The 25630-nt window shown below is 41.9% G+C and overlaps 1 protein-coding gene across 2 annotated transcripts in view; it reads left to right on the top strand.

The window, feature by feature from the left end:
* The window catches only part of LOC144754747 (mannose-binding protein C-like), an 85088-nt gene that overhangs the window by 20777 nt on the left and 38681 nt on the right, over nucleotides 1-25630 (top strand). The window contains exons 2-3 of one of the 2 annotated variants that reach the window (XM_078642935.1): nucleotides 5210-5377; nucleotides 6127-6243. In XM_078642935.1, coding sequence (XP_078499061.1) covers nucleotides 5227-5377; nucleotides 6127-6243 — 268 coding nt within the window. In that variant the 5' untranslated portion in view covers nucleotides 5210-5226. Of the gene's footprint in view, nucleotides 1-5162; nucleotides 5378-6126; nucleotides 6244-25630 lie in introns of both variants that reach the window. The other variant, XM_078642934.1, reaches the window with a different exon arrangement.

Below are 25630 nucleotides of genomic sequence, written 5' to 3'. Positions count from 1 at the left end.
TTTAGTATGGACCAGAGTCAAAGGGAGATGGGGCAGAAAGTATTACTCAGATCTTGCCCCAATTTGGGACTCCCCGGGCCTGCCAACATGCTTTAACAACAGTCTTTCTCTTCCCATTAGGAGAGCAGGTATAACAGTATGGGCAGATATAGCAACATCAGAGGGAGTTCTCCCATGGGAGGTCTTGAGAACGAAGATAGGGGATTCTTTCTCCAGATTCAAGTATTCAATAGTAACAGATTCAGATCTGTTCTTGGTTTGCTGCTGAGAGAGAGAACATCGGTGGGAACTGGGTTATTGAGTCTGCACTTCAATCCCCTAGCCCAATGAAGAAGGAAGTGGGACTGTGGTATGGGAAAATGTTGCAGGAGGAGGAAAAAATGGCCCCCCAATGTATCAAATCTGGAACGCCTCGGGGCTGGAGGAGACATCGGTTACTCTTTACGACAGATCTCTCAATACCTTGTATAAACATGTCAGATCAGCCTCCCTGAAGAAGAATCACTATTTTACCATCAATAGGCTCTACTACACGCCAAAGAAAATTGCGAAGTTTGTGACTCACGAGGCCTCCATCGTGTTCAAGATGTTGGTTAGTGGAGGCAGATGACATACATCTCTTTTGTGACTGTCCTTCTCTGGGTTCCTTCTGGTCTATGGTTGAGAAGGCCCTAGACGGCATTTTTAAAACACATGGGTCCCTGACATTAAATTTAGCTAGAGTTATTTTTGGGATGGATAATCAGCTTTTTAGTTTATTAAAGGGGGGCACAAGTGGCCTTATTTTTCAATCTTATCATAATAGCGCGTAGGGAGATCTGCAAACTCTGGAAAGACACTAGCCCTCCCACATATTAAAACTGGTTACGGGCGGTTTTGAGCACTGCACAGTTAGAATTTAGTTTGGCACAAAAAGTAAATAGCACGATATGGGGTCCTTTATTAGACTGGGGAAGACAAATGAGGCTGGTCTAAGGCCTGGCTGTCCTATGATTACACCAGGCCTCGGTATAAAGAGGCAGGGCGGGCAGGCCCAGGCTATTGCAAGAACGCCAACCCCGGGTGCCCACGACGACGGAATGGGTTGAGAAAGTTTATTTGCACAGCTTTTGGTGGAATGAGGACAAAAAACAAACAAAAAAAAAAAGGTGGGCATGTTAGAAATTGGGCTTAAGTTATGAAGGTCCGTGGTATCCGCTGATGGTTTCTTTAAAATCAGGGTAATTTAACCCAATTTAAGGCACTCAGGAATTGCACCTTGCCGAAGTGAAACATTGACAATCGTAGTCCATAGTGTTAGTAAGGAGGCTCTAACCTCCGGGAAAAGGTTCGCTGGCAAAGGTTCATTGTAGTGATTGAAAGGTTTCAACGTTCCCAGCATTTTGCAAATAGTGCCTCCAAGATGCGTTGTTTTTGGGAAGGTAGGCCTGTGCAGGATCAGTGAAATCCAAGCCTGGGGGATGGAGGGTGATAAGAACACTGATCGAAAGGTGATCAAGGGCGGAGCGTAATTCAGTCTCAATCTTGATAGTCTTATCCATGAAGAAGACAGCAAATTCTTCACAGTTCGGCAGAGACCCTTGACCCGGTGATGAAAGATTAGGATGGCTGTTAGCTTGGGACTTCATGAGTTTGAACAGTTTTTTGGGATGGTTTTTTGCTTGGTCTAGTTGAGATCTGAAAAGTGTGGCCAGCGAGCATCTGATGCATTTATTGTATAGGCTTCGCAGGGATCTCAAATGGTGGAGATTTTCAAGTGAGGGGTTGGATCGCCACGACCTTTCTGCAAGCCTTAAGTTTCTTCTATCGGAACTGAGACTCTCATTGAACTATGGTTTGGAGAGATTAGAAGACATTCTCTTAAAGTGTAGTGGAGCAACCAATTCTAGTAAATTAAGCATTTTGCGGTTATAGTAGGCCGTGAGGTCGTGGACGTCCGACATGCGCAAGGGAGGGGGCAGGATGTTATCGCAGAGAGCAGTCAGATCTTGCGAGTTAATGTTCCGAAGACATCTTTTCAGCTGTTTCGGGTTCTTAGGCTGGGATCTATTTACACTTACCCAATCCAGGATGAGGAAGGTGATGCAATAGTGGTCTGTCCAATCACATAGGAGGATCGATTCAAGGAGGCTAGAGTTGGGCTTACTAATGACAAGATCTAAGGTAGCTCATTCTGATATGAGTCAGGCTGTCACAAATTTGGGTTAGGTTGAAATCAAGTAGGAAGGATTTAAGGCTATTAACCACCATATCATTTGCATCATTCCAGTGGAGGTTGAAATCCCCCAAGAAGATCTAAGTTCCAAAGAAATCAGCGTTAGCAGAGATAATGTCAATGATCTGTTCTGTGAAGGGAAGTTTTTCATGAGGGGGGTGGTAGAAGGTGTGCAGTTTACATGAGAGATTGTTGCCACCCGTCACTTCAATGCAAAGGTATTCACAAGATGGCAGGAGGTCGGCATTAAGCACTTTCATAAATTGTTTGCTGCGGTGCAAGCATGCTATGACTCCACCTTGCCCACAAGCTCTGTCCAACCTAATGATATCATAGTTGGGAGGCATTAAAAGGTCCAGGGAAACAGCAGCTGAGTCATTTAGCCAGGTTTCCGTCAACAATACAAGGTCAACATCCTGGGCAAGGATGTTGTTGGCAATGTCCGCCGCATGTTTAACAGCCGATCTGCAGTTTAGGAGTACGCATTTGAGTCTTATGTTGGTTTCCATTAGTACAGGAAGAGTGGTGGTGATCCTCCTGAGATTTTTCTCATTTAGAGTTCTGGTGTTTGGCCTAGGTTCTCTGAAGGGGTCAGTGGGGATGGGCTCAATTAGTTGCAAGTTTGGTAAGGGAGAGGGATGTGCTGGATCATATGAGAGTAGTAGGGATTGGATATCTATCAGACAAGGAGGTTCTACATCTGGAGGGGCGAGAAGGGTCATTGGGGTGGGGAGCGGAGGCCCAACTATGTGTGATGCGGGATGGAGGCTGCCAAGTGTAAGGGGGGAAGGGAGCCAGGTACGACCCCTAGCTGGGAGCGGGCAGGGATGGTGGTTGTTCCTAACAGAGCAGCTTAGCCTGGAGTTAGCTGACAAATCCTCGGTGACAAGTAAAAGGCTGCGAACCTCTGCCTTAAGTTATCTCGTCAAGTTAGCCTTCCAATGACGTGTGAAGAAGGGAATGGGAGGATCTGTTTGGGGTACCCTGCAGCGGGAGGGAGCTGGAGGGGGCAGGGGACAGTCAGGCAGATGGTGAATGACTGTGTCCTACAGGAAGGGGTTCAGGGGAATGGAGCTGTGTGCAAGGAGGGAAGGATAGGATGGGGGAAAGGATCAGATGGATAGAGGTCCCTGGAATCATGAGGGAGCATGTTAGGATAGCAAGACCGAAACGTGACTGGGGATGCTTGCGGTGCCTTCTGGAGAAGGCATCTCCTAGCAGTTTGGAATGGACTGTTACCATTAAAAAAGGGCAAGTGCTGATTTGCATCAGGTGGGTCTCCCTCTTGAGTGGTACAGTGGGTGAAAAAAATGGGTTAGAATTCTACCCTGTGAGATTGCCAGTGGTTTAGTCTGTTTGCAAGCATTCTTACCGTTGCTTTTTGTCTATCAGAAATTTGTGGTTTACTAGCCTGGAGATGAAGAATGGCTTAGGTTCTTTCATTGGAGACTCTGCTTCTTGCCATGATTGTTGCCTTGGCATTATACATTGTGTGGTCATTTTCTTTTGGAAGAGTGATTTTCTCATAAATGGTTCTGAAGAAGGAGCAGTTATTCTTGGCCATTGTTGGCCTAGGTTCTCATTCACCTCAATCTGCAGAATGTTTTATTGAAGAAATAGGTGTTGACAGCCTGGACCTAGCCTTAATTCAACTGAAACATTGTCTACACTGAAGAAAACTTTGCGGTGGGACGATGTGTTGTAAGGGAACAAGAACAAATGATGACGGTGCAATGATTAGGGGCAAGGTTCAGCACCCTCACTCTTCAATTTGTGAATAACCTCCACTTAGCAAAGGCAGGGCTAGACTGGGGAACCAAAAGCAGCACAGGCAAAAATACGCAAAGCATCTCCACTCCTTTGCTCTCCTCGCTCTCTCTCTATCTCTCTTTTCACTCATCCTCTCTCTCTATCTCTCTCTCTCTCTTTCCTTCTCTCCTCTCTTTCTTCTCCCTTTTTTCCTTTTGGTACAAATACATTTTAGAATGATCTTCTCAGTCAGTTGCTACAACAGTCATCAGAAACATGAAAACAACATGACCTTGATGTACCAAGGACTAAACCACAAAATACTTTTATTCACTGAGAAACTGATTATTGAGCTCGATACATCACAGTAATCCTGAAGATATGTGAAGTGTGTTGGTAATGGAAACAGTTTTTGCAAAGCGCAGCATATCTCCATTTGATGACTTTAGGGTACTGAAACCAGACAATGTCATTTCATCTTTATTTCATCGTTACGTTGGGTAAAAATATATAACTGCTTGTACGATGCTATATCAACACTTATGTAGCTGATTTATGTGATTTAAATGAAACATTAATGATATGGAAATGTAGTTTATTTTCATGTTGGGGGGGCATTTTCTTCACTTTCATTCCTCCCGTTCCACGATAGAGCCTGCAGCAGACAAGCAATATGAACTCTGGTCTGTGCTGAGGTAAGGTACCTTTCTTTTATTGCACAAAACAGCAACACTTCTTGGGGCAGGATTGAAGCTCACAAGTCATTATAGTACAGAAATGCAACCAAATATATTTCTCCCCATGGTCAATGTATGTCCTACAGATCTTCACTAACACATTTGTGGATCTTAGCTCATTCCAATTTTCCAAGCTTGAGATCATATTAATGATCCTTGTCACATGATCACCAGTGGGATAAACAGATAGTACTCATTATCAATGGTACGTTAAACAGGTTTTTATTTTGAGAGAGACATAGTTGATGTTTTGGATTCAATTTTAGTCAAACCTTTTTTTAAGGATTGCACCCTGGACAAACAACAACTATTTAATATAAACGCTGATTTTCTCCATATGCTTATATACATTACTGTGGCTTGTGGAATTTGATTACAATGCTTGAAAAAATTGTGAAAGATCAGGGCAGATCCAGTAAACGGTTTCCTAAGATGATTATTTATGATTTTTCCCTCTCCAGGACTAAAGCCTGAGTAATGTTTCTTCTTCAACCTTTCAACTTACTAGTGCTGGGTCTTTCCTGGATGCTGGTGTCAAGCACAGATACCGCAACGTGTGAGGAGATTACCAACACCTGTGCCGTCATTTCGTGCCCCACACCCGGCATCAACGGTCTTCCTGGACGCGATGGACGAGACGGCAAAGAAGGGCCTAGAGGCGAAAAGGGAGAGATAGGTACAGAGCACTAAGTTTTTTTGTTACCAATATTTCCCTTTTCTCAAATGCTATTAATTATGGATGAATGCTCAGTGTGGTGTGCATTTAAAAATTACAAAATATTTTGTTTGTGTTTTTTATCAACAAAATAAGGTAAGTACTCCCTACTCCAAATCTGGGGGAAAGACAATACTTGGTGGAACTCTGGAATGGGAAATACTAAATTCATACCAACTTCCATCCATCAATGACTACTTACCGACCACCTGCTTTCCATTTGACCAATCACTTGTTCCTTTTTCTTTCTTCAGCTTGCTTCTTTAACTGCTTCTGCCAGCATTTTTTCTATTTTACTCTACCTCTGATACCTTTCCTTTCTCTCTTTTCCATCCATTACATCTTTCCACATTCCATCTGAGCTCTAGGTTCAGAGTTCTAGTTAAACAGAAGTTAGTTTTGGTTGTCAGAGAATTTGAAATGAAGGATTTCTTCACTTCAACATTTTAAACATTTGGACAGATATTGTTAAAAAAATCTAACATAAGGAGAAAGGTTGTGCTGAAAATCTGGATATGTTGAAGCACTTCACATTTTACACTCACAAAGAAAGATAGATATGAATTTCTGTTGCATTTAGAGGTCTGTGGGAAAGCTTAAATGTGTAGAAAATGTGTACACTATGTAAACTGCCAACAAATCAGCTTCATCAAGGCTTAACAAACTATAAAGTACTTCCTTTCTGGGTTTTTTCTACAAATAAACTACAGGCTTGCCTGGATCACGAGGCACACTGGGTCCTCCAGGGAAATTAGGCCCCATCGGCCCTAAGGGCGAAATAGGCCCACCAGGAGAAAGAGGACTAGATGGCAGAAGTGGTATACAAGGTATGGCTTTTTTTCATATACAGGACCTTTACCCGACAGTGAGGGTGTCAAATTTTGACCATTTCAACGCAGCAAGGTAATGCTGGAATTGCAAGAAAATGTGTTTGCTACATGCATTATTTTCACTGGAAGAAAGTTATCAATTATAGACTTCATCTTTAATAAACATACTCAACAGTTTCATAACTGCTTTAAAAAAGAGTTTGGTTGTTAAAACATGAGATAAGTTATTTAAAGGTTTTGAGTTAATTAGCAGTACATATTAATAGGTATTAGGTTATACAAAATCTTTGTAGCTTTATAAAAAAAGTTATATAAGATAAAATGTATATAAGATATCCTTATCTTTTAACAAACAAGATCAACTTTTCTAAAAACACTATGAAATTTGTGTTTACCATTTAAGAAGCAATCAAAACACTCTTAAAACTGTTCTTGTTTTATTACAAGTAAAACAGTTTGCCATGTTTGATACAAACCTAGCATTATGAAACCATGAGCAACTACAAAATGAATAAAACTGGGGAAGTCAACAGCAAGACTCCAGGTCCCAGAGAGCACACACCTGAACTGTCAGCAGCTGAGGGGGAGGAGTGCTGTCACCTGGGTGATACAAAGCACCACGCTCTCTCCCGCAATGGGGGAAGTCAACAGCAGGACTCCAAGTCCCAGAAATCACACTCCTGGACTGTCAGCAGTTGAGGAGGAGGAGCGCCTTCTCCTGGTTCCTACAAAGCGCCGCGCTCTATTCCGCAATGGAGGACGCACATGTGCTGCATGCGGGCAAAGCTCGAGCCAAGGGTGGGCCCGTCATTGCCCGGAAGAGTCCAGGCTGGACCACCCCCGTGGTTCTACCTCACCACGTGAAGACAACGTTGAAGTCTACCTGCCCTTACCACACCTCAACGGATCACAGCTGGGTGCACAGGCAACTGGCTTTGAATATGAGGAAGCGGAAACTTAACGCAGCTGAGGGGAGAATGGCCGGCCCTTTAGAAACATTCTTAACAGGTACTATGGGGGTTTTGAAAAAAAAATAAAAGACAGTGAGGTCAAACTTGAGGCAACCCTTAAAGCTACTCTAAAGAAGTCCTCCAAACTAGCAGAGTCGCTTGACCCTGTAGCCTTAAATTCAGTTGGATGGGAGCTACAAACAAAAAACATTACCCAACTTCCATCACAATGCAATGACCCACACTAAGACATCTTAAAAGCCACATCTCCAGAGAAAAGTACAACATCACCCCTAAAGAAGAAATCAAAGCAGAAAGTCATAGGAGAGGGCCACTCCAAGCTACCTCCCCTACTAATGGGCATTAAGGTAGGAAAGAGAAAGGCTGGAGGCACGGCCAGATAAACAGCCCCCAGCAAAAATGTTCATGAAGGACTGGGCCCTACGATAAAAACCCTTAAAGATTTTAGGGCTATATTGGCAGCTATGGAATAGAAAATGACCGCCTCTTGATCCTATCCCTGACTAATCGATTCACTGCTGTTGAGGCCCTAGTGCAATCGTATACCAGAGTACCAGACCAGTGCACAAAGAGCTCCGCCTGTAATAAGAGGATCCTAAACCAAATAGCACTAGACACCTACAGAGGAGCCAAACAAGAAAAAGTCTTAGAGATTATTGACGCTGGATCTAACATTGCCCCTGAGAATCGCGAGAAGACCAGTAACATAAACAAACCAATTAAATTTGAACTAGCCCCAAACCAACATCAAGCTCACGAAATCAGCCCATCCACCCTAAGAACCATAGACGTGCCACCTAATTGTGTACCATATGTGGTAGCCCTTGTAGGCTTCCTTCTGATCCTGAAAGTTAATGAGGAAACCTGGGGGGGGGGTGGGGGCTCAAAAAAACAAATGTGCACCCTGGATAGGGAGGGGGGCGGTTTGGATCGAAAGGGGTCAGTGAAATTTAAAATGATATAATAATGGTAAGGTGAATAAATTGGGTGGACAGAGGAAACAAAAACATTGCAGGTGATTGTGTGATTCTAAACTTACACTCGCCAGCAATAGCTGGGATAGTCCTCCACACATGTGGTTCAACTGCCCTGGAGACTAATAACATTTCTGTCATTCCTCTCGGCTACTTCCACAGACCTGTATAGGCTGGCACAGACCGCAGTACTCTGGGATACTGGCCAAACGCAGGAGGGAAATTCCGTTGGGACCACAGTCAGAGGCAGTTAGCAACTCAAGGATGCCCTAGAGGGTGGGCAACAGGTTCGAGTCCCTCTCTGAGCTAAATGAGCAGGACTGACTTGATCCCCAGCCAGAGAAATCCACCAAAACATTTCCAAAGGGGAGAACGAAATGCAAGTCCCAACGCTTGTTAAGGCACAACTGAGGATAGCAAGGAGTAACCCCAAGATGGCTGTGCGCCCAAGGGTGAAGCATAGATCAGAATAATAGCATGCATGAAACAATAGACTTGGGTGGGGCTCAGATCATGGAATGTCTCAGGGCTTACAAGCAAGATCAGGATTCCATATCAGATGCCTACATCCTCTTCCTCCAAGAAACATGGGAGATATTGGCCCATTATATCGATGGATACCTAGGATTCATCACCCCAGCACTACCTTCCGCTAAGGGCAGGGCTAAAGGGGGACTTGCAACTTATATCCTGAACACCATTCCATGGAAAATTCTGGAATTCTTTAATTAATCCTGTTAGAACTGGGGGGTCTCCTGTTGGCAGAGGTAGGTACCACTATCCAAGTAGGGACCCTTGCTTCTAGTCAGGGTAAACCCTCTGAGATAACCCCTGCTCACCCTTTAGGTAGCTTGGCACGAGCAGTCAAGGCTAATCAGAAGGTATTGTGTAAAGTATTTGTACCAATACTCACAGTAACACAGTGAAAACACCACAAACTGACTCCACAACAGTTTAGAAAAATAAAGGTATTTAATCTAAACTACACAAGACCAAAACGACAAAAATTCAACATACACAGTTCAAAAATATGGTTGCAAAAGAGTTCTTAAGGTTGCGATAAAAATAATCCACAGTTGCGTGAAAAGTTCACAGTTGCGTCACGTTTAGCCAACAGTACCTTTAGTTTGTGACAAAGTTCCAAAAGCAGAAGCTGGTGCGGTGGGAAACAAGTGATGCATCGCTCTTGAGACCTTGGGGAGGCGATGCGACAACCCCGCTGCAGCAGTAGGCATGTTGCGACGAATCCGGTCTGTTTGGGGAGGAAGGCCACTTGTATGGATTCCGGTGCGTAGGTTCTGTAGGAAGTTTGTTCTCGCAAAGGCACAATGCGTCGATCTCGCAGGGGCTGCGACGATCTTTGGGGCGATGATGCGCGATCCAGCGGTGATCTCTCTCTCGCAGCTCCTCGATGCGATGGCTCTGCGACGATGTTCGCAGCGACGTGATGCGGTCCGCAAGCAAGTGGTGCGGCGATCTCACCCAGCAGCAGTAGGCTCTGCGACGACACTCGCAGCGATGTTAGTCTTCCCGCACCGGTCTGGTGCTTCCCGCAAACGAAGGATGCGACGGCTCTGGCAGCGGCAACAGGCGCTGCGACGATCTCAGCCTTTGTAGCGGCGGGAATTTCCTTGCACTGTCGTGGATGTGCTCAGCAGCGAGCGATGCCATAACTTTTCTGTAGCAAAGTCTTTAAAGCTTGATTTCCAGCTCCCCAACACAAGTACAACTTCCAGAGGCACCACAAGTGGGCCACGCACTCCAGGAAGGACAGAACTCTCTCAGTAGAGCTCAGGGGAAGCTGGGGTGAAGTCCTTTTGTTCCTGGGACTTCAAAAACAGGGAGCCAGCTTTTCTCAGGCCCTTGGAGATTCCTTCAAGCAAGGGGACAAGGCACAAAGCAAAGTCCTTCCCCTCTCCTTGGCAGCAAAGCAACAGCAGGGCAATCCAACAGAGCAACAGCTGGACAATCTTCCTTCTTCAGTTTCAGCTTTCTCCTTGGCAGAGGTTCCTTCTAGATTCCAGGATGATCTAATTTTCTGTAGTCAGGGGTCCTGTACTTATACCCCTAAAAGTCCTTGTTCGCTTTGTGCTGGAAGGCTCTGAGCCCAGTCTGAACCAGTTCTGGGTGTTACTTGAGCACTTTGTTTTCCTGGCTTCTCCCTTCTTTTCATAGTGAGGGGCAGGGTCATCAGCCGCCCAGCAGGAGGTGGAGCCAGCATTGTGGAAGGCAGGCACAGCCCTATTCAGGCCCAGGTGCTATCTCCGCCCACCACTCAAGTTGCAAATGCAGTCATTCAGCCTCGGGCTGACTCAGCCAGCCTCCTGGGCAATCCCCAGCCCCTGTCACTCTCAAACCAGACAGTCAATACACAAACAGGCCAAAGCATACGGAAAGGTCCGACAAGAGAACAGTAACTTTCTAAAAGTGCTATTCTCAACCACAAGAGTTAAAAAACACCTTTCCTAAAAGATGTGTTATTAAATTCTGAGTTTAGGGATACCAAACTTGTATGTCCTACCTTGCTCTTATGGGAAGATATGCTGGCAGCCACTGTAGCCAGCATCCCCCATGAAAGCCTATGGAGCAAGATAGCCTTGCAGCAGTGAAAAACGAAAATGGCTGTAAATCACCACCAGAGCATGTCACCTGCACAAGTACATGCTCTACCTTTCACATACACTGCACCCTGCCCAAGGGGGTACCTTGGGCCTTCCATAGGGGTGACCAATGTGCACAGAAAGGGAAGGGTTAGGCCTGGTCAGTGGGGACACTGGCAGGCCTGAGACACCATTTTAGGGCTACCCATGTGGGTGGCACAACTAGTGCTGCAGGCCCACTAGTAGCATTTGTCATCACCAGCCCTGGCATTCCCAGTGCACCTTACTAGGGACTTCATGGTGATACAAATATGCCAATCATGTATATCCAATCACAATATCAATTTACCCAGGGAGCACTTACACTCTGACACTGATCAGCAGTAGCAGAGTGTCCAAAGCATCTAAACCAACAAAAACGAAATCCAGCACAGCATAAGAAATACAGGAGGTAGAGGTAAAAAAGACAGGGGAAACCACGCCAAAAGATGCCAGGTCTAACAAATCCCCTTATTTCCATCTATTACTATGCAAAGCGGGCAAAGTATGGAATATCCTACTAATTAACTTTTACAACAACTGCTGTAATAGCTTAAGAACTCAAGTAGTAATAGACCTGGTACTCACTATTGGGGACTTCAACATACATCATTGTCAATACGCAGCTAAACCAATCTACGGTATTACAGATACTCAAGGCATGGTCCTCTCCCTCTTAAAACATGACACATATAGATTATATCTGAAAAGCCTCATGGTGAAACTAAGTCTCAGAATACAAAATAGAGTGCTAAACGAGAACAATAGCATAGCACCTACTTACTCTAGAAATGTCCACAACAGACTTTATCATGACCTCTGAAGCTTTAGATCTTTAGATCTAGACATCGAGGTTTCGAAGCTACCTTCACAGGCTATAGTGACCATTCAGAGATAGGGATAAGGGTGACCTTACCTATGAGTTCAAAGGGCAGAATAAAGGCAACTTTTGATCCAATCTTGACATCTACATATGGGTTATCCATTAAATGGGAGAAAGTAGACCACTGAGTCTCCCATCTTTCATAGGGCATACTATGCCAGAGATTATGCAATGCTTAGATCCCAAGACTGAACCAGTACATACTAATAATTCTTTCTCTGCTATCACACGCAGTGTTAAACAAGCATTGAGCCGTAGTACGCACCCAACACAAGCACGCAAGTAAGGTTGGTTTGACTCAGAGTGCACACTAGCAAGAAAGTAGCTCCATTTACCGTTAAAGCAGAAACTAAATGACCTGCAAGTTATCAGACTGTCTCTTGTGCTCTTCAAGTAGACCATTACACGCAGAAAGCACCGTATTATAGAAACAGCTTGGGAGGAACTGTTAAAAGCTAGTGCCCTAAAGGTTAGTAAATCCTTATGGAGGGTAAAAAATAACAACTACTTATGGGACCACATGAGCTGTCAACTGAGGTTCACATAGCAGAGGAAGTCTGGGCAAATAATTTGACTACCATATATGAAGTTCACCTGATAATTAGAGTTGACCAAGCAGCACATTACAGTGCTAGGAATTTAGAGACACACAGCAGTAGTACTCTACAGCACCCCCTTCAGCCTGTTACCCTGCATGAAGTAGAAAGAGCTCTAGATGATAGTAGTAAATGGGAGGCCCCAGGCCCAGATGGGAGCCCTTTAGATATGTATAGGTAGCCGCCAGAACTCTGGGTCCAATGCTCACAAACATTTATAACGCCACTTTAGTGGTCGGTCCTCCCCCCTCATGGAAAACTTCGATTATTATCCTGATCCATAAAAAGGTGACAAATCCCTACCCCAAAACTATCAGCCAAAATCATTGCTGGACACCACCCGAAGGTCATGGGGTGCATTCTGCTCAACAGATTGGACAGTCACAAATAACATATTGGTGGACACCCAATTTGGTTTAAAAAAAGGTTTGAGCACTGTACATCAATGCCTGAACCTAAGTACCATAATAGGAAAGTAAACAAGGCAAAACCCGTTTTCAATGCCGAAGGACATAATTTGAGCGAATCGCCCACCTTCTTCTACTTAGGGATACTTTTTTACAGTAAGAACTCATGGTCCACGATGGTAACCAGCAGATGCGCGCATCCACGTTTAAAAAGACACTATGTTTGAAAGCAATAAGGGAACTCCTTGTCATATATGTAAGTGAAGTAGTGGCAGTAGTTTCATACGTTACGGGGGTCTCAGGAATGACCAATATAAAAAGTTTACAAAGAGTTTAGGATTCATTTCTTTAACGCACATTTTCCTCCCCTTCAGCTCCTCGATCTACGTAGTCCACGTTGAACTGGGAATCCCATACATCTCAGACAGATTAAAGATAGTGCCTATATTGCTTTGGCATTCAATTTGATCACATGAAGGAACAGGATTCAACAAACTAACACTTAGCAATGCAATGAACTTAGACCACGCAATGGAAATCCCTTGGCTGATATATGTCAAATCCATTTGTGAGGAGATTGGTTTATCAAAACCTTTTACCAATCCTGAATCCAGTAAATCAATAGATAAAGAACATGTGAAACAGCTTTCTCCAAACAATGTAATAGAAAGGAGTGGGATGGCTGAGGGAACAAAACCATCTGTAGTCACCTATAATAGAATGACCCTCCAGGAGGTTTTGAAGCCATATTTAACCCTGGTACGTAATGACCAGAACATTTTCATCCTAACCCGATTTAGGGCAAGTATGTTACTGTTGATGATAGGATTTCCAAATATCTGCCATTCCATGTCCAAGTCAGCAATGTACCCATGTGACAGTGTGTCACTTTTAACCAATTAGCACATCATACTTTTTTGTAAATTCGATGAAATCCCAAGGAAGAGATATATTTTACCTTTATTTTTAAAGCACTTAATTATAGACAATGTAGACCAGCACTCTTATTTTGACAACAATTACATAACCCACTTATATGCTGTGCAATGTCTTCTAACATATGTCAGGTATGGAAAATAATGAAAAGCATGTGGGGGTACCCCCGCAGTAAAATTGTTGCTTCCCTAAAGAGTCATCTTTTAATTCATTGATTTTTCTGAATGTTATTAATTGCACAGTATATGTGAAGAGTCATTTTAAATGTTAACCTTTTTAATCTATTTTGTAGCACAAATGTTATATTAGTGAAGACTATTGAATAAAGTTACAATTGAATTGAATTGAGTAAAACTGACTTCTACCCATTATTGAACTTTTGAGTATTCCTTATAAAAATATATTAAGCTAATCATTGATGTTACCACTAACAATTGCAAAGTTATAAAAAGTTGTGGTATGAATACTTGAATGAAAGTGCTTCTCATTTGTCATAACTCTGCAAAATGGAACGAAAGTGGTGATTGAAGTGTTTACAAAAGCTGCTCCACACTTTTCAGAAATTTTGGGGGTAAGATGTCACTGAGAGAGGAGCTGCTTCATAAATATCTCATCATGTCCTAGAGGTGGTTTATGGATCAGTGTCAAAGAGATGGGAAAGACAGATTACTGATTAGTTTTAGAAATCTGTTTAATGGTAGCTTTTGGAGAGTAATCTTCAATGTACTTGAATGCTGTTACAAATCTTTCAGATTTTATCATTTCAATGGTTGGCTATGTTTAGTAGAATTGTTAAGATTTATGTGATATTGGATTTAGAGAAGTAGGGTTTATAGCCTTACAGGTGATTTGGAATTACTGTTGGAGGTAGTTTGCTCCACTACGAGAATTAAAATCAAATGGTTGTTTTACAGAGAAAATTTTTGTAGATAGCCTTATAATGTTTGGCGTTGAACATTGTGGGTGAGCAGCTCCAGACTGTTGTATACTTTTAACATTTCTGATCAAGGAACTGAGTTAGCTTTTGCACCAGCCATTATTTCTTATTGGTGTGGTGTTTGTTTTATAGAGAGGGGGGGTCCCTAGGTTTGAAGGGCAGAGGGAGTACAGAATATTTTCTCTGAAGGTATTGTGTGGCAGTGCTGATAACTGTTGGTTCATTCACTTTTTTGATGATGAATGCGGTTAGTTTGTTGATCTGAATAAGTGTGTGAATGTTGCTTGTATTTGCTGTTGTCCTTTGGGGTAGGAAAGATGAATGATGTGAATTTTTGAGTATTAATTAGTGTGCTTCATTAAAAGTTATACTTATCATTTTGTACATGGGTGTAAATGCGGTCTTGACAGGTTTTCAATTTGTTAATAAAAGGCAAGTTGTGGGTTTTTAAACAAAGTTGAGCCAGTGGATTACATCTCAGAGGAAAATAGACTGTGGTTCTTTTCAATGTGTTAGTTGAAATTTAAATCAGTAAAGCATGAAAGGAAGGAAATGTTAATTACTTGTAATCCTTGTTCTTCACTATGTAAATTTTCTCTGAATTAAACAATAGTATACATGTTTTAAAAACAAAAATAAATATTAGTAAAACCCTTTTCTGACCTTTTTTTATCACCCCCTCCACTAAATTGTTAGCAATGCACAAGCACTTTATTAAACCAGTTTTTGTATTCACATACTTATAAATGCTAGAACATGGTTTTATCATGCCATCGGCTGAACCCAAGGTGTTTTATAGTTTAAGTGATTTTATTACAGATTTTATAGTAAACATTATTGATGGGGATGGTGCATACATTCTTGATACTTGTGGATTTAGGACTATATGTCTAATTGATTGACATTTGACATATATGTTGTATGATTTTGCATCTTTTATGGTTCCTTTTTTAAGTGAATAAAGATTATTACTTACTTGTTAACAATTTGACTTTCACAATTTTACTAATAACATCGCATGAGCAATGTGTACTTCGAAGGAAAATAAAGCAGTGATTGGTTGCCCTATAGCTAGACTAAAAAAATTATGAAAATTCACAGTAACTCTAAATGATGACTTATCTCATCATGCTGAAATTGAGGAATGATCTAACAGAACATGGTTCAAAATTGTGATAATTGTCTGCGAGGAGTCAGGTAGAACATTTTTGAATTCCGAGAACACTCTTAATGATGCATTCAAGACTCATTATTATCTTGGTGAAATACATTTTGCTTCTTTCTGGGTGGCATGCAACATTCCATCAGGTTTGATTAACTATAATGATGGTGCTCAGGAACCAAGCCTAGCGTGTAGAACCCCCCCTGGCATCCTGGAAAGGAGATGTAGTCTCCCAGGAAGTCTTCTGAACTTGGTTGAATTATTGCTGTTGGAGAAAGTACCCTAGAGAGATTCGAATAATTTTGCATTTGAGGTTGGAGATCACATTTAGTAGAAGTCTGATCAGAGAAGTATACATAAATGTCCCAGATGAGCCTTACGAGAATTTTGGGCCAAGGCTCTGTGTACAAGGAGGCCAGTATGAACATTTTGAGATTTCATCTGTATTGAACAAGTACTTGTTTGGGTGTCCTAACTTGAAAATACTACAAGAGGAATTTGTCATTTAGCTCCCCATTCTTACAGAGGCGTATCAGTCACAAGCTCCACAGGTGATGGCTAAAATGGGGACCTTTAAAACATGCTCTTTTTATGCACCATCATGAAAAAGTATGTACACCTTTCATGAACATTTTAATTCTGTCATCCAAATCAATTGTATTTGACACCATTAACCTTTAGTCCTTTCTATTGGTCTCCCAGCTGAAATTTGACTTCTGGCACTAGAAGATGCCTTTGAGCCCAGGAGCGGGTAAATAAGTCTGACTGTGGAAGGAGATGATTCCTGGATATGATGACACTCTTTTTGAAATGAATATATTCTGTCTACTGAAGGAAGCACTTTTGATGTGTTTGAGAGAGGCACTTATCCTATGTATTGAATTATTTGTGAGGAAGAAAGATATATTTTTGTGTGATTTAAAGACCTTCAACTTAAACTAGGTCCATCTCCACTCGCAGATGTTAATTCAATTTTGGCCAGTGAAGGCAAGGAAAATCTATTTTTTTAAATGAAGATTCCCCTTTGACCATAGTGATCCCTCCCCTTTGAAAACGCTCAGGGAGCTAACCTTAAACTAAAAGGAAGGACTGTATATTATTGTTTTTATATATATGTCTTTGGCAGATTGGAATATGTAAGTATGCCTCCTGTAAGAGCACATCCAGCCAGTTCCTAGTCACTTGCCACAAGCTGAGGAAGGCCAGGGATAGGGAAGCAATCTTAACTGCTATAAATACTCTACAAGTGGAATTTCTATGGAGATTGCCAGTGTCAATCAGCCGGTCATTGGAACAGCTTAGGAAGATGTCAAAAAAGCAAATGAAAATACAATCCTACACTGCAGACTTGGATCATTTTAATCACAATAAAAACACTCTGATTACACAGCCGCCTCCTATTTTCTTACCAGTATGACCAAGGTTGTGAGACATTCCTTTATTCACGTGTGCCTTTTATCAATTCAATACTGGAGTTCTGCCACGGTAGAGCAAAGCATATATACTCTACAATTAGTTCCAGTTTTTATGCGTACAAACTTGAATCCTTAGCCCACATTACATGTTTATGTCCTCACTTATTAACCTTTTGAATGCTATGGGGATTTTTCCCCTGTGCTGGAAAATCATGATTACCATTATTCATGACGAGCTGGGCTCGTCATGAGCGTAGCAGGAGGCTACTGCATGACGAGCCCAGCTCGTCATGAGCATCGAAGGGGTTAAGGGAAAGAATCAAATGGGTAAGAAAAGTCTTCTTGAAAGTGGTTGCTGTAACGTGAAAGAGAGGCTGCAAGATAGGCCTCATGTGGAAAAAATGTGCAAATGTCATCTTGCTAACACTGCCACTTTTCAGAGATCTGTTCCTCTATTTGTGGAACGGGTTTTATTTCATATGTTAGTTTACACGCTCATTTAAAACAGGTATTAATTCATATCAGGAACATTAGTATCCAGCGCAGGCAATTTAGAATGAACAGGCTAGATCTATAAATGTATATTCAGGGACAAAATACTGACATTTTTACAAATTCTCATGATTTACTATTTGAAGTGTCAACCTCTGAAATATGTTTTGCTTCTAATTAGGCCTGGGAGGAAATATAATTCCCCTGGTGGAGTTGGTGGATTTCTGGAACTCCGAGCTACGCGTGTAATGCAAAATACCCACTAAATTTTGCCATCTGGGGCGTGGAGGAATTATATTTCTGCTGGCTTGTGCGAAGCTTGTTTTGGCATACACTTACAAGTGCAACAACATTTGCCAGCTGCTAGCTAGTGCACAAGAGATTTGCTTGCCGCTAGCACTGCTTCAGTTCACCTTTAGGCGCCATTGTTGTAACCTGCAGCTCAAGCACTTTCTCTACTCAAGAAGCTACTCACTTGCTTTTTCGGCTCCATATTGTGATATACCAAGTAAGTTGAAAAACCTTTGTGTAAGGATGTTGTTTATTTGATAGAGGGCATGCCCCAGCATTTATTCCTACTTTTATAAAAAATTTAAATTAGATTGTCGTGGGTGGTCTGGAGCTTTAGTAGGGACCTAGTTATTTTTTTATTTTTCATTTTTTATGTTTTGTAAGTGGAACAAGGTAAAGGTTCCAGAGTTCAGCACATTTTCTCCAGGTTTGTTATTTTTTCCACTTTTCATTTATTTTACTATGTGGCATAGACTGCCCGTGGACCATAAAGCTAGTGTTAGTCATGGATACATTAAACAACTGTTTATGTGGCATTTATTGTTTTAAAACATCATTTAAGGATTAAAATATGAATGTGGTTTTTTTTTGTATTTCATGTTTTTTTCTGCAAAAAGTGTATTATGGTGGGATAATATTTGATGCCTTGAGAGGATGTGTGTTGTTGTAAAAAATGTTATAGCTCACTTAATTTTAGTTTTTGGCGTTGCTGAATTAATTAAAGTGTTTTCTTTAGTGTTGCCATGCCTCCGTTGTCTAGCCGTGTGTGTGTGTCTGTGTGTGCTTTCCATAGGCCACCATTTGTCTTTGTTCTCCATGCCAAGTAGCCGGCAGGTGTTCTTTGTTGTCCATGCCTCCTAGCCTGTTGCTGTTATTTGACCATGTGGCCGGTGACATTTTGTGTAGCCAGACAATGTTCTTTTGCCATAGGCCTGCATGTGTTCTGCTTTCGTAACCATGACCCCTTGCATGGTGTTGTTGTTTGAACATGCAGCTGGTGGCCATTTTGTGCAACAAGCCACTGTGCTTTTGCCCTATGACTGCATGTGTTCTTTGTTGTGGCCATGCCTCCTTGCTTGCTGTTGTTGTTTGACCACGTGGCCAGTGGCCATTTTGTGTAGCATGTCAGTGTGCTTTTGGCATAGACCTGCATATTTTTGTTGTTGTGGGAATGCATCCTTGCTTGCTGTTTTTGTTTCATCATGTGGCCATTTTGTTTAGCCAGCCAGTGTGCTTTTGCCAAAGGCCTGCATGTGTTCTTTGCTGTGGTCATGCCTCCTTGCTTGCTGTTGTTGTTTGACCAGCTCAAGGGATTTTTCAAGGAGAAGAGGTTATTTACCAAAGGAAGTGCCAAGAAAGCAGAGGTCCAAACAGCTATGATAGCATATACAGAGGCCCTCCAGACCTACACAGAAATGAATAGGAAGGATCCGAATTAGAGAAAGAATTGGAGCAGGACCTGCCTGAGGGTCTTGGCATGCTGCTGCTGAGGAGGGAGGAAACATCCTTCCAGGATTGGCAATCCACCAATGTGCAGGGAGCAGTGTGTCATCCAGGACCCTGTCCCCATAGGAGCTGGAAAACATGAGGAATGAGAGAGAGCTTAAAATAGAGCTTGCAAAACTAAATAAAGAGCAATGTAGTGTAGCTCCTATTTTCCCAATAGGCTCTGCGCATTGGAATAGTACCTACAGCAGTAAAGGCCTAGGCCAGACGTTAACTAGGTCTACTACTGTCGATACTAGACTTAATTTTTGGGTTTGCCAGCTAAGCTCAGAGTTCGCTAGAAACTTTCTCGAATGTTCAAGGAAGGATGAACTCCCCTGATTAGACAAGAAGGGATTTAGTTTCTGACAACCATAGAACATGACAACTTTGCTCTCCCCTAATCAAGAGTCAATCTCGAGAGTCGTGTGAGCACAAGGCAATTATTTTACTCAGTCAGTACGTGCATTCTTAGTCTCATCAGAATGTAGAGAAAAGGAAGAGACGGGCGTGTTCAATAAAAGATGTTATTTATTGATCAGTCTCTTTTCTCGTACAAGAGAAATGGATCGATATTATTGCAATACTTATAGTTAAGTAAAGTGCATACATTAGAAGCAATAGTATAAAATAATACTGTAAAAACATTGATATGGTTTCTGAGCCATATGATGTTTAAAATGATTAAAATATATTTACATACACATATACATTTTGACTAAACGTACTCAACTGGTGTTTCTAAATACGCCTACCCCGTGTACCTGACCTAAGTCTAATGCGTGGGCGGGAATAGAAAGTTACAGTTTAAGTTAAGTTTGTTTTTGCCAAGTGAATAACTAAAGAATTCTCTAGGAGGGGTTATTCAGTTCTGTACCTGGAATTTAGGATGAATGAGGAATGGTATCTCTTTCTCTGCTCTCGATATTCCAGGCTGCCTGCGAGGGCTGCCCAGAAGCGCCGGTGCTGGGTCTCTCGGCTTGAGATAGCAGCGCGTCTCTCAGCGCGTCAGGAAGGCGGGGCTGCTGCCTGCGGGGTCTGCTTCTGCTCTCGGCTTCGGCAAGTATGGCTGCTCCGTCTTGTCACCACGCGTGTCTTTGCATAGGGCAAGGTCGGCAATATTTATACCTTAAAGGTGCCGAGATTGACGTAAGGATGGACATAGGTACGTCAATAAAGATGTCATACGACTTGCTCGTTAGCACATTCTTTACTAAAGTTCTCTGTGAAATCAAAACAATGGCCGCACGGATTATCCAGGTTGTCATAGGTTTGATTTGTTATGAGAACGTCGTATGCCTTATCAGGGGCTGGAGGAATGTCGCTTGTCTAATTAGATCTCAAGCGTTATGACCTAATCAGATAACACGTTCCTGTGCCGTAGTGTGACTGCGTCAGATAACGGTATCTGCATCATGGGGGTTTTCTTGCCTCATGGGCTGACTGTTAGTTAACTAGCTAGTAAGTTTAACCAGAATAGGGTCAGGAATAGGGGGATCGAATCAGAACCTATAGAAATACACGACACCCACTCCACGCTAACTATGGTCATATCTACTAATCTATGCATAGTATAACATAGTACAACATACTATAGAGTATAGTGTATACCTTACCACCCCAAAATACATAAATGCATTTCGAAATTTTCAAATATACTGAAAAATTGCAGTCATATATATTGTATGCACTTAAGCTATGAATTAAATGCAAAAGTAAACACGCATTGTTATGTATTATTGCTTGTTGGTATATGAGAAATACACATGAAATGGCTCTTAATATGGCTATACAGAAAAAAAGTCGAAACCATTTCATCACATAAAATCTATTGCGAACATACCAGCGGGCAGCTAAAGTCTATAAAGTCTATAAAGTATCTAAAATAGAAATCTTAGTTCTCTAGGAATAGTCTCTTACTTTAAGCAGAAAATCAGTGTCCCGGGAAAAAATATATAGAAAAATATTTTAGGGGCTTGCTGAAAAAAGTTGCTGTCCGTGAACTGGATTGTAATTGTTCATGTGACTTTATTTTTAAAGTTGAAGGCCGAATTCAGGGAACGCCGTGTGCGAGTTTACTCAAAAGTCTCTATTTCTGTTCCGGAGAGAACATCATATCATTCAGGCTTTCGAAAAAAACTGTCAACAGCTTCATGGGAAAGTTCCTCTAAGTCGGAAATAGGGGTAACCATGCATTCATGCGCATGATTGTCTCCATTGACATTCTGATTTGCATTGCTGACAGAAGGTCGTACCTGTTCGATGCTGCTTTCATCTTGAACTTCACTACTCTTCAATCGCAGTGGTGAAGATTCCAGGAATGCCGTCATCAGAATTGGCAGCCTTTGAGGGCAGCACAGTGCGTGAACCTTGGTAGGAACCAACAGTGTATCTGCATCCACCGGCGCATCCGATTGTAGCGTCAGACAGGTGTCTAACACGCATTCTTCTCCGCATAGCAGACACCTTAGTACAGGTAAAACACACCTTTGCCACATTGGTCGAAATGATAGAAACCAAGTCATGTTTAGGTCTCTAAGCCGGGATAGTCCCAGGATTTTTGATATCCGGTCCCGGTATCCAATGGCTAGGATCGTATCTTCCATTGTCGCGAGAGTTTGATCTGTGACATGGGTTGCCATAACGAAAAATAAGGACTAGGAATAGGATTCCTGCAATTAGTCCCAGGATCAAGGGAAGTCCGCCAAAAATCGAATGGACGAAGTCTGGAAAAATACCCAGTATGGCTTTGAATGGTGTTAATGCCATCGAAAATACTGTCTTAAATACCTTTGAGACCCCAGTGGTATCAGAAATATTTAAGATTTCGCTCAGAATTTCAGCGAAATGTACGGGGGAATTAGTTGATAATAATGTATGTATTTCTGCAGTCGTCCTTGCGACTTGTAGATCATACGTTTCTTTAGATGACGTGAGCCTTGTAGGCGTCTGAAGAAGCACTGTTTTCATTCTGCTTAAAGTGTCTATTCGAATAGAAGTAATTTTCAGACCGGGCCATGCCCTTGCCTCCCTGTCTGGAAAGGAGCTGGGAAACAAAGAACGTCCACAGCACTTGACCTTCGCCGTCGTAGTGACGAGATAAGGAGTCCCGGGCATAAGACTACAGCATCTGCGGTCTACAATAAGAATGTAACTCCCATTATAGAGTCTTTGAAAGAATGGTTCTATTTCAGTTGCAGGTGCGCCTTGCTGGTGACATGAAAGGTTGTATGAATTCCCTTCACAGGCTCCGTGCAAACTAATACCGTTACACAGAAGCGTGCCGCTTAGTGACATAGCACAATTGTTGCCACTAAGAAACACTTTCTGTCCTTTGTTACTGACACATGCATGTGAATAGGGCAGGTTCCATGTTGTTTTAAGGTACCCCTTTCCCAATTTCTCGTACATGCCAGCCTGTATATATTTTTGGCAGTATTGAAACCTGAAGGTTGAGATTGGAATATTTATGATTCCGTGGATTATCCATTCACTGACAGGTCGTTCTGACATTGTCAACGGTAATCTTTCTAGTTTTTCAATGCTCAAGATTGTATAATCAGCACCCTTCTGCGCCATACCGATCTGTCTATCAGTAAGGTTAAAGATTTGAAATAGTGACGTTGTGTTGATTAAACGCCAAGGCACATAGCCTGAACGCAGATTTTGTAACGTCCAGCCAAGCTGTACAATAGAACGCAATTGTGACTGACCATGTTGTAATAACAGTAAGTCTTGCGATAATATGTCGATTGCTGAAGACACAATGCTGTCCAATGAAAAAATTCTGGAGGACAGAGTCATTAACCCATTGTCCACTACAGAAAGTGATTTTTCCAAATTAATACGGTCAATTTCCCGTATTCTCTCTGCTGTCTCAATTTGAGTAACCTTCCAGGCCTCATTGTATGCTGCATATACAGAGGCTGCTATGAAACGCTTTTGACGCTGTTTGCGTGGTCCCATTATGAAATCACGCAAGTCAGCACCATCAGTAAGTAAAGTTAGGTGTTGCTTAATTTCAGGCAGTGTGGAAGTTTGTAGCCATTGAAGGCATAATTTGCCCACACTGTAGGTTGTTATTATCCCTGGGTGATGTCTTTGAGGATATCTAGGGTCTGGCCTGGTCATTTTGAAACCCTGTGTTTTATTCAGGAATCTATCTTGACAGTTATTTGTATCTGTGGGCCAGATCAACCATTGTTTCCAATCAGGATGTGTTCTGTTTTGGTTAAGTATATGGTTTATGTCTATTTCTTCATCTGTTTCAGAGTTATTGCTAAACATTATTGGCTTTGGAATAGACAGGTTATTTAAATCTTTGATTTTGGCTAAGCCAAGACAGGTGGTTTGTTGAACGGTGTCATTTAAAAATATCATTTGTTCTGGGATCATGCAGGCTCTAAACAAAGCTTCTATACCCTGTACTTGCCATTCTTTTGTACCCCAAACACTTTTCAAATCAACATGTTTGTCCCAATAATCAAATCCAAAAGTATTCATTTTTTCAAAGAAAGAATCTGAATATATCAATTTTGTGTTGGTTATCATGGTTTTCATCCCTGTCTTGTTTGACAATTTGTAATAAAATGTTTCAGCATTAGTTATGTTAAAACCTGAAAAATATGAATATTTGCCATACACGGTTCTAGAGCTCCCTTTTGGAGGTGTAGCACAATGTTCCCATTGATTAAAATTTAAAACATTTCTAGGTTGTGCAGATTTATGCAAGAAATGGTTACCATAATGGTTATAGCAGTACATGCTGTCATAATTTGTAGAACCCTGCAAATAATCATGTTTTGTAAATTTAGCAGACATTACTAAGTCAGACATCATATTGTTTATACTTTCAAAGTCCCAATCATCAGCAAATGAGTTTGGTTTTGCAAAGTCACTCAAGGAGATCTTGATTTGGTGTGGATATTTCAGGATCTCGACCGGACCATAAATTTCATAGTCAGTGTTGTCCCAGGCTACCCCACCAGATATTGGAATTGCTGTGAAGTTGGCTGAAGAAAGTTCTGAAGAAAGTTCTCTTTTCTCGACGTGTGAAGATGTGTGTGGTTTGAGGACCAAGTTGATGTTCTGACTTGCTGTGTCCATTTTAGCATATTTTCCCTCAATGAAGCGTCCCAAGGTAAATACCATGATGAGCCAAAGTATGAGGATAAATGCACCAAAACCCACCCAAAATTCAATCCATGGAGAAACTAGATATGTTTCTTTCAGTTGTTTCAAAAGTTCCTTAGCTTTGTCTTTAAAGGATTTTGATGATGGCTGTGTCTTTTGTTCGCTGAAGCCTTCAGAGGAATCATCGAAGTTGATGAAGTAACCGGATGCAGTTCTGTCAATTGTTCCAATTGGTTCAGGATTTTTGTTTCTCGCATTTTCACTTGGTACTTCTGTATAGATTGGTGTGTCTCTGCTAAATGTCTTTATTTGGGTTTTCAGAGGTCTTAGTTCTATTGCATTGTTGCATAGTCCTTGTTGTTCTTCTGTAGGCGTTTCGAATGTGATGAGCCTCTTTGATAGGACCTCTGTACTGGTAGCAAACCTTGGTGTTCTGCTACTTATTGGGAGTCCACTTGGCCTACTGTTTGTTATCGGCCACATGTTGTGGTTTTACCAGGTCGATGGATACAACTCGGTTCTCCTTTTTTCCAGCAAGTGGCGGTAGTACAACTGATCTTGTCCCGTTGACAGACAAGACAGGAACTGCTTTTCTGTAAGAAGGCCCAAATTCCTTCTTTACCGCGATCTTCTCCCTGACTAGATCCCCGACTTTTGGAATCCAGACAGGTCTTGCTGGGACAGGTGGTGATTCTTCAGTGGTCGTTGGCTGTTCTTTCAACTGTATGTTGCTCAGGTCTTTTCTTGTTTTGTTTAAGTCCTGCAAAATAGCCAAACGGTCTTTGACATCAAAGCTTTTTTCTGTTACCACTGAAGTCTGACTATCAAGGTCAGAGATCAACATCCTAGTTCCGAATAATAATTCGTACGGACTGAATCCCTTCAGAGAATTTCTTGGCAAGTTATTTAGACTACGTTGGACACTTATTAGATGTTTGACCCACCCAGCTCCCGAACCTAATATCCTTTCTATTATAGATTGCTTTCTGTCTTGGTTTTTTCTTTACACCATCCCATACCCTCAGGAAGGAAGTGAGAAGATTCCCGCTGGGCTGTGCTCATT

This window comes from Lissotriton helveticus, chromosome 5_1 (assembly GCF_964261635.1).
Source record: "Lissotriton helveticus chromosome 5_1, aLisHel1.1, whole genome shotgun sequence".
NCBI classification, from domain to species: Eukaryota; Metazoa; Chordata; class Amphibia; order Caudata; family Salamandridae; genus Lissotriton; species Lissotriton helveticus.
This window is presented reverse-complemented; position numbering and strand designations above follow the sequence as displayed.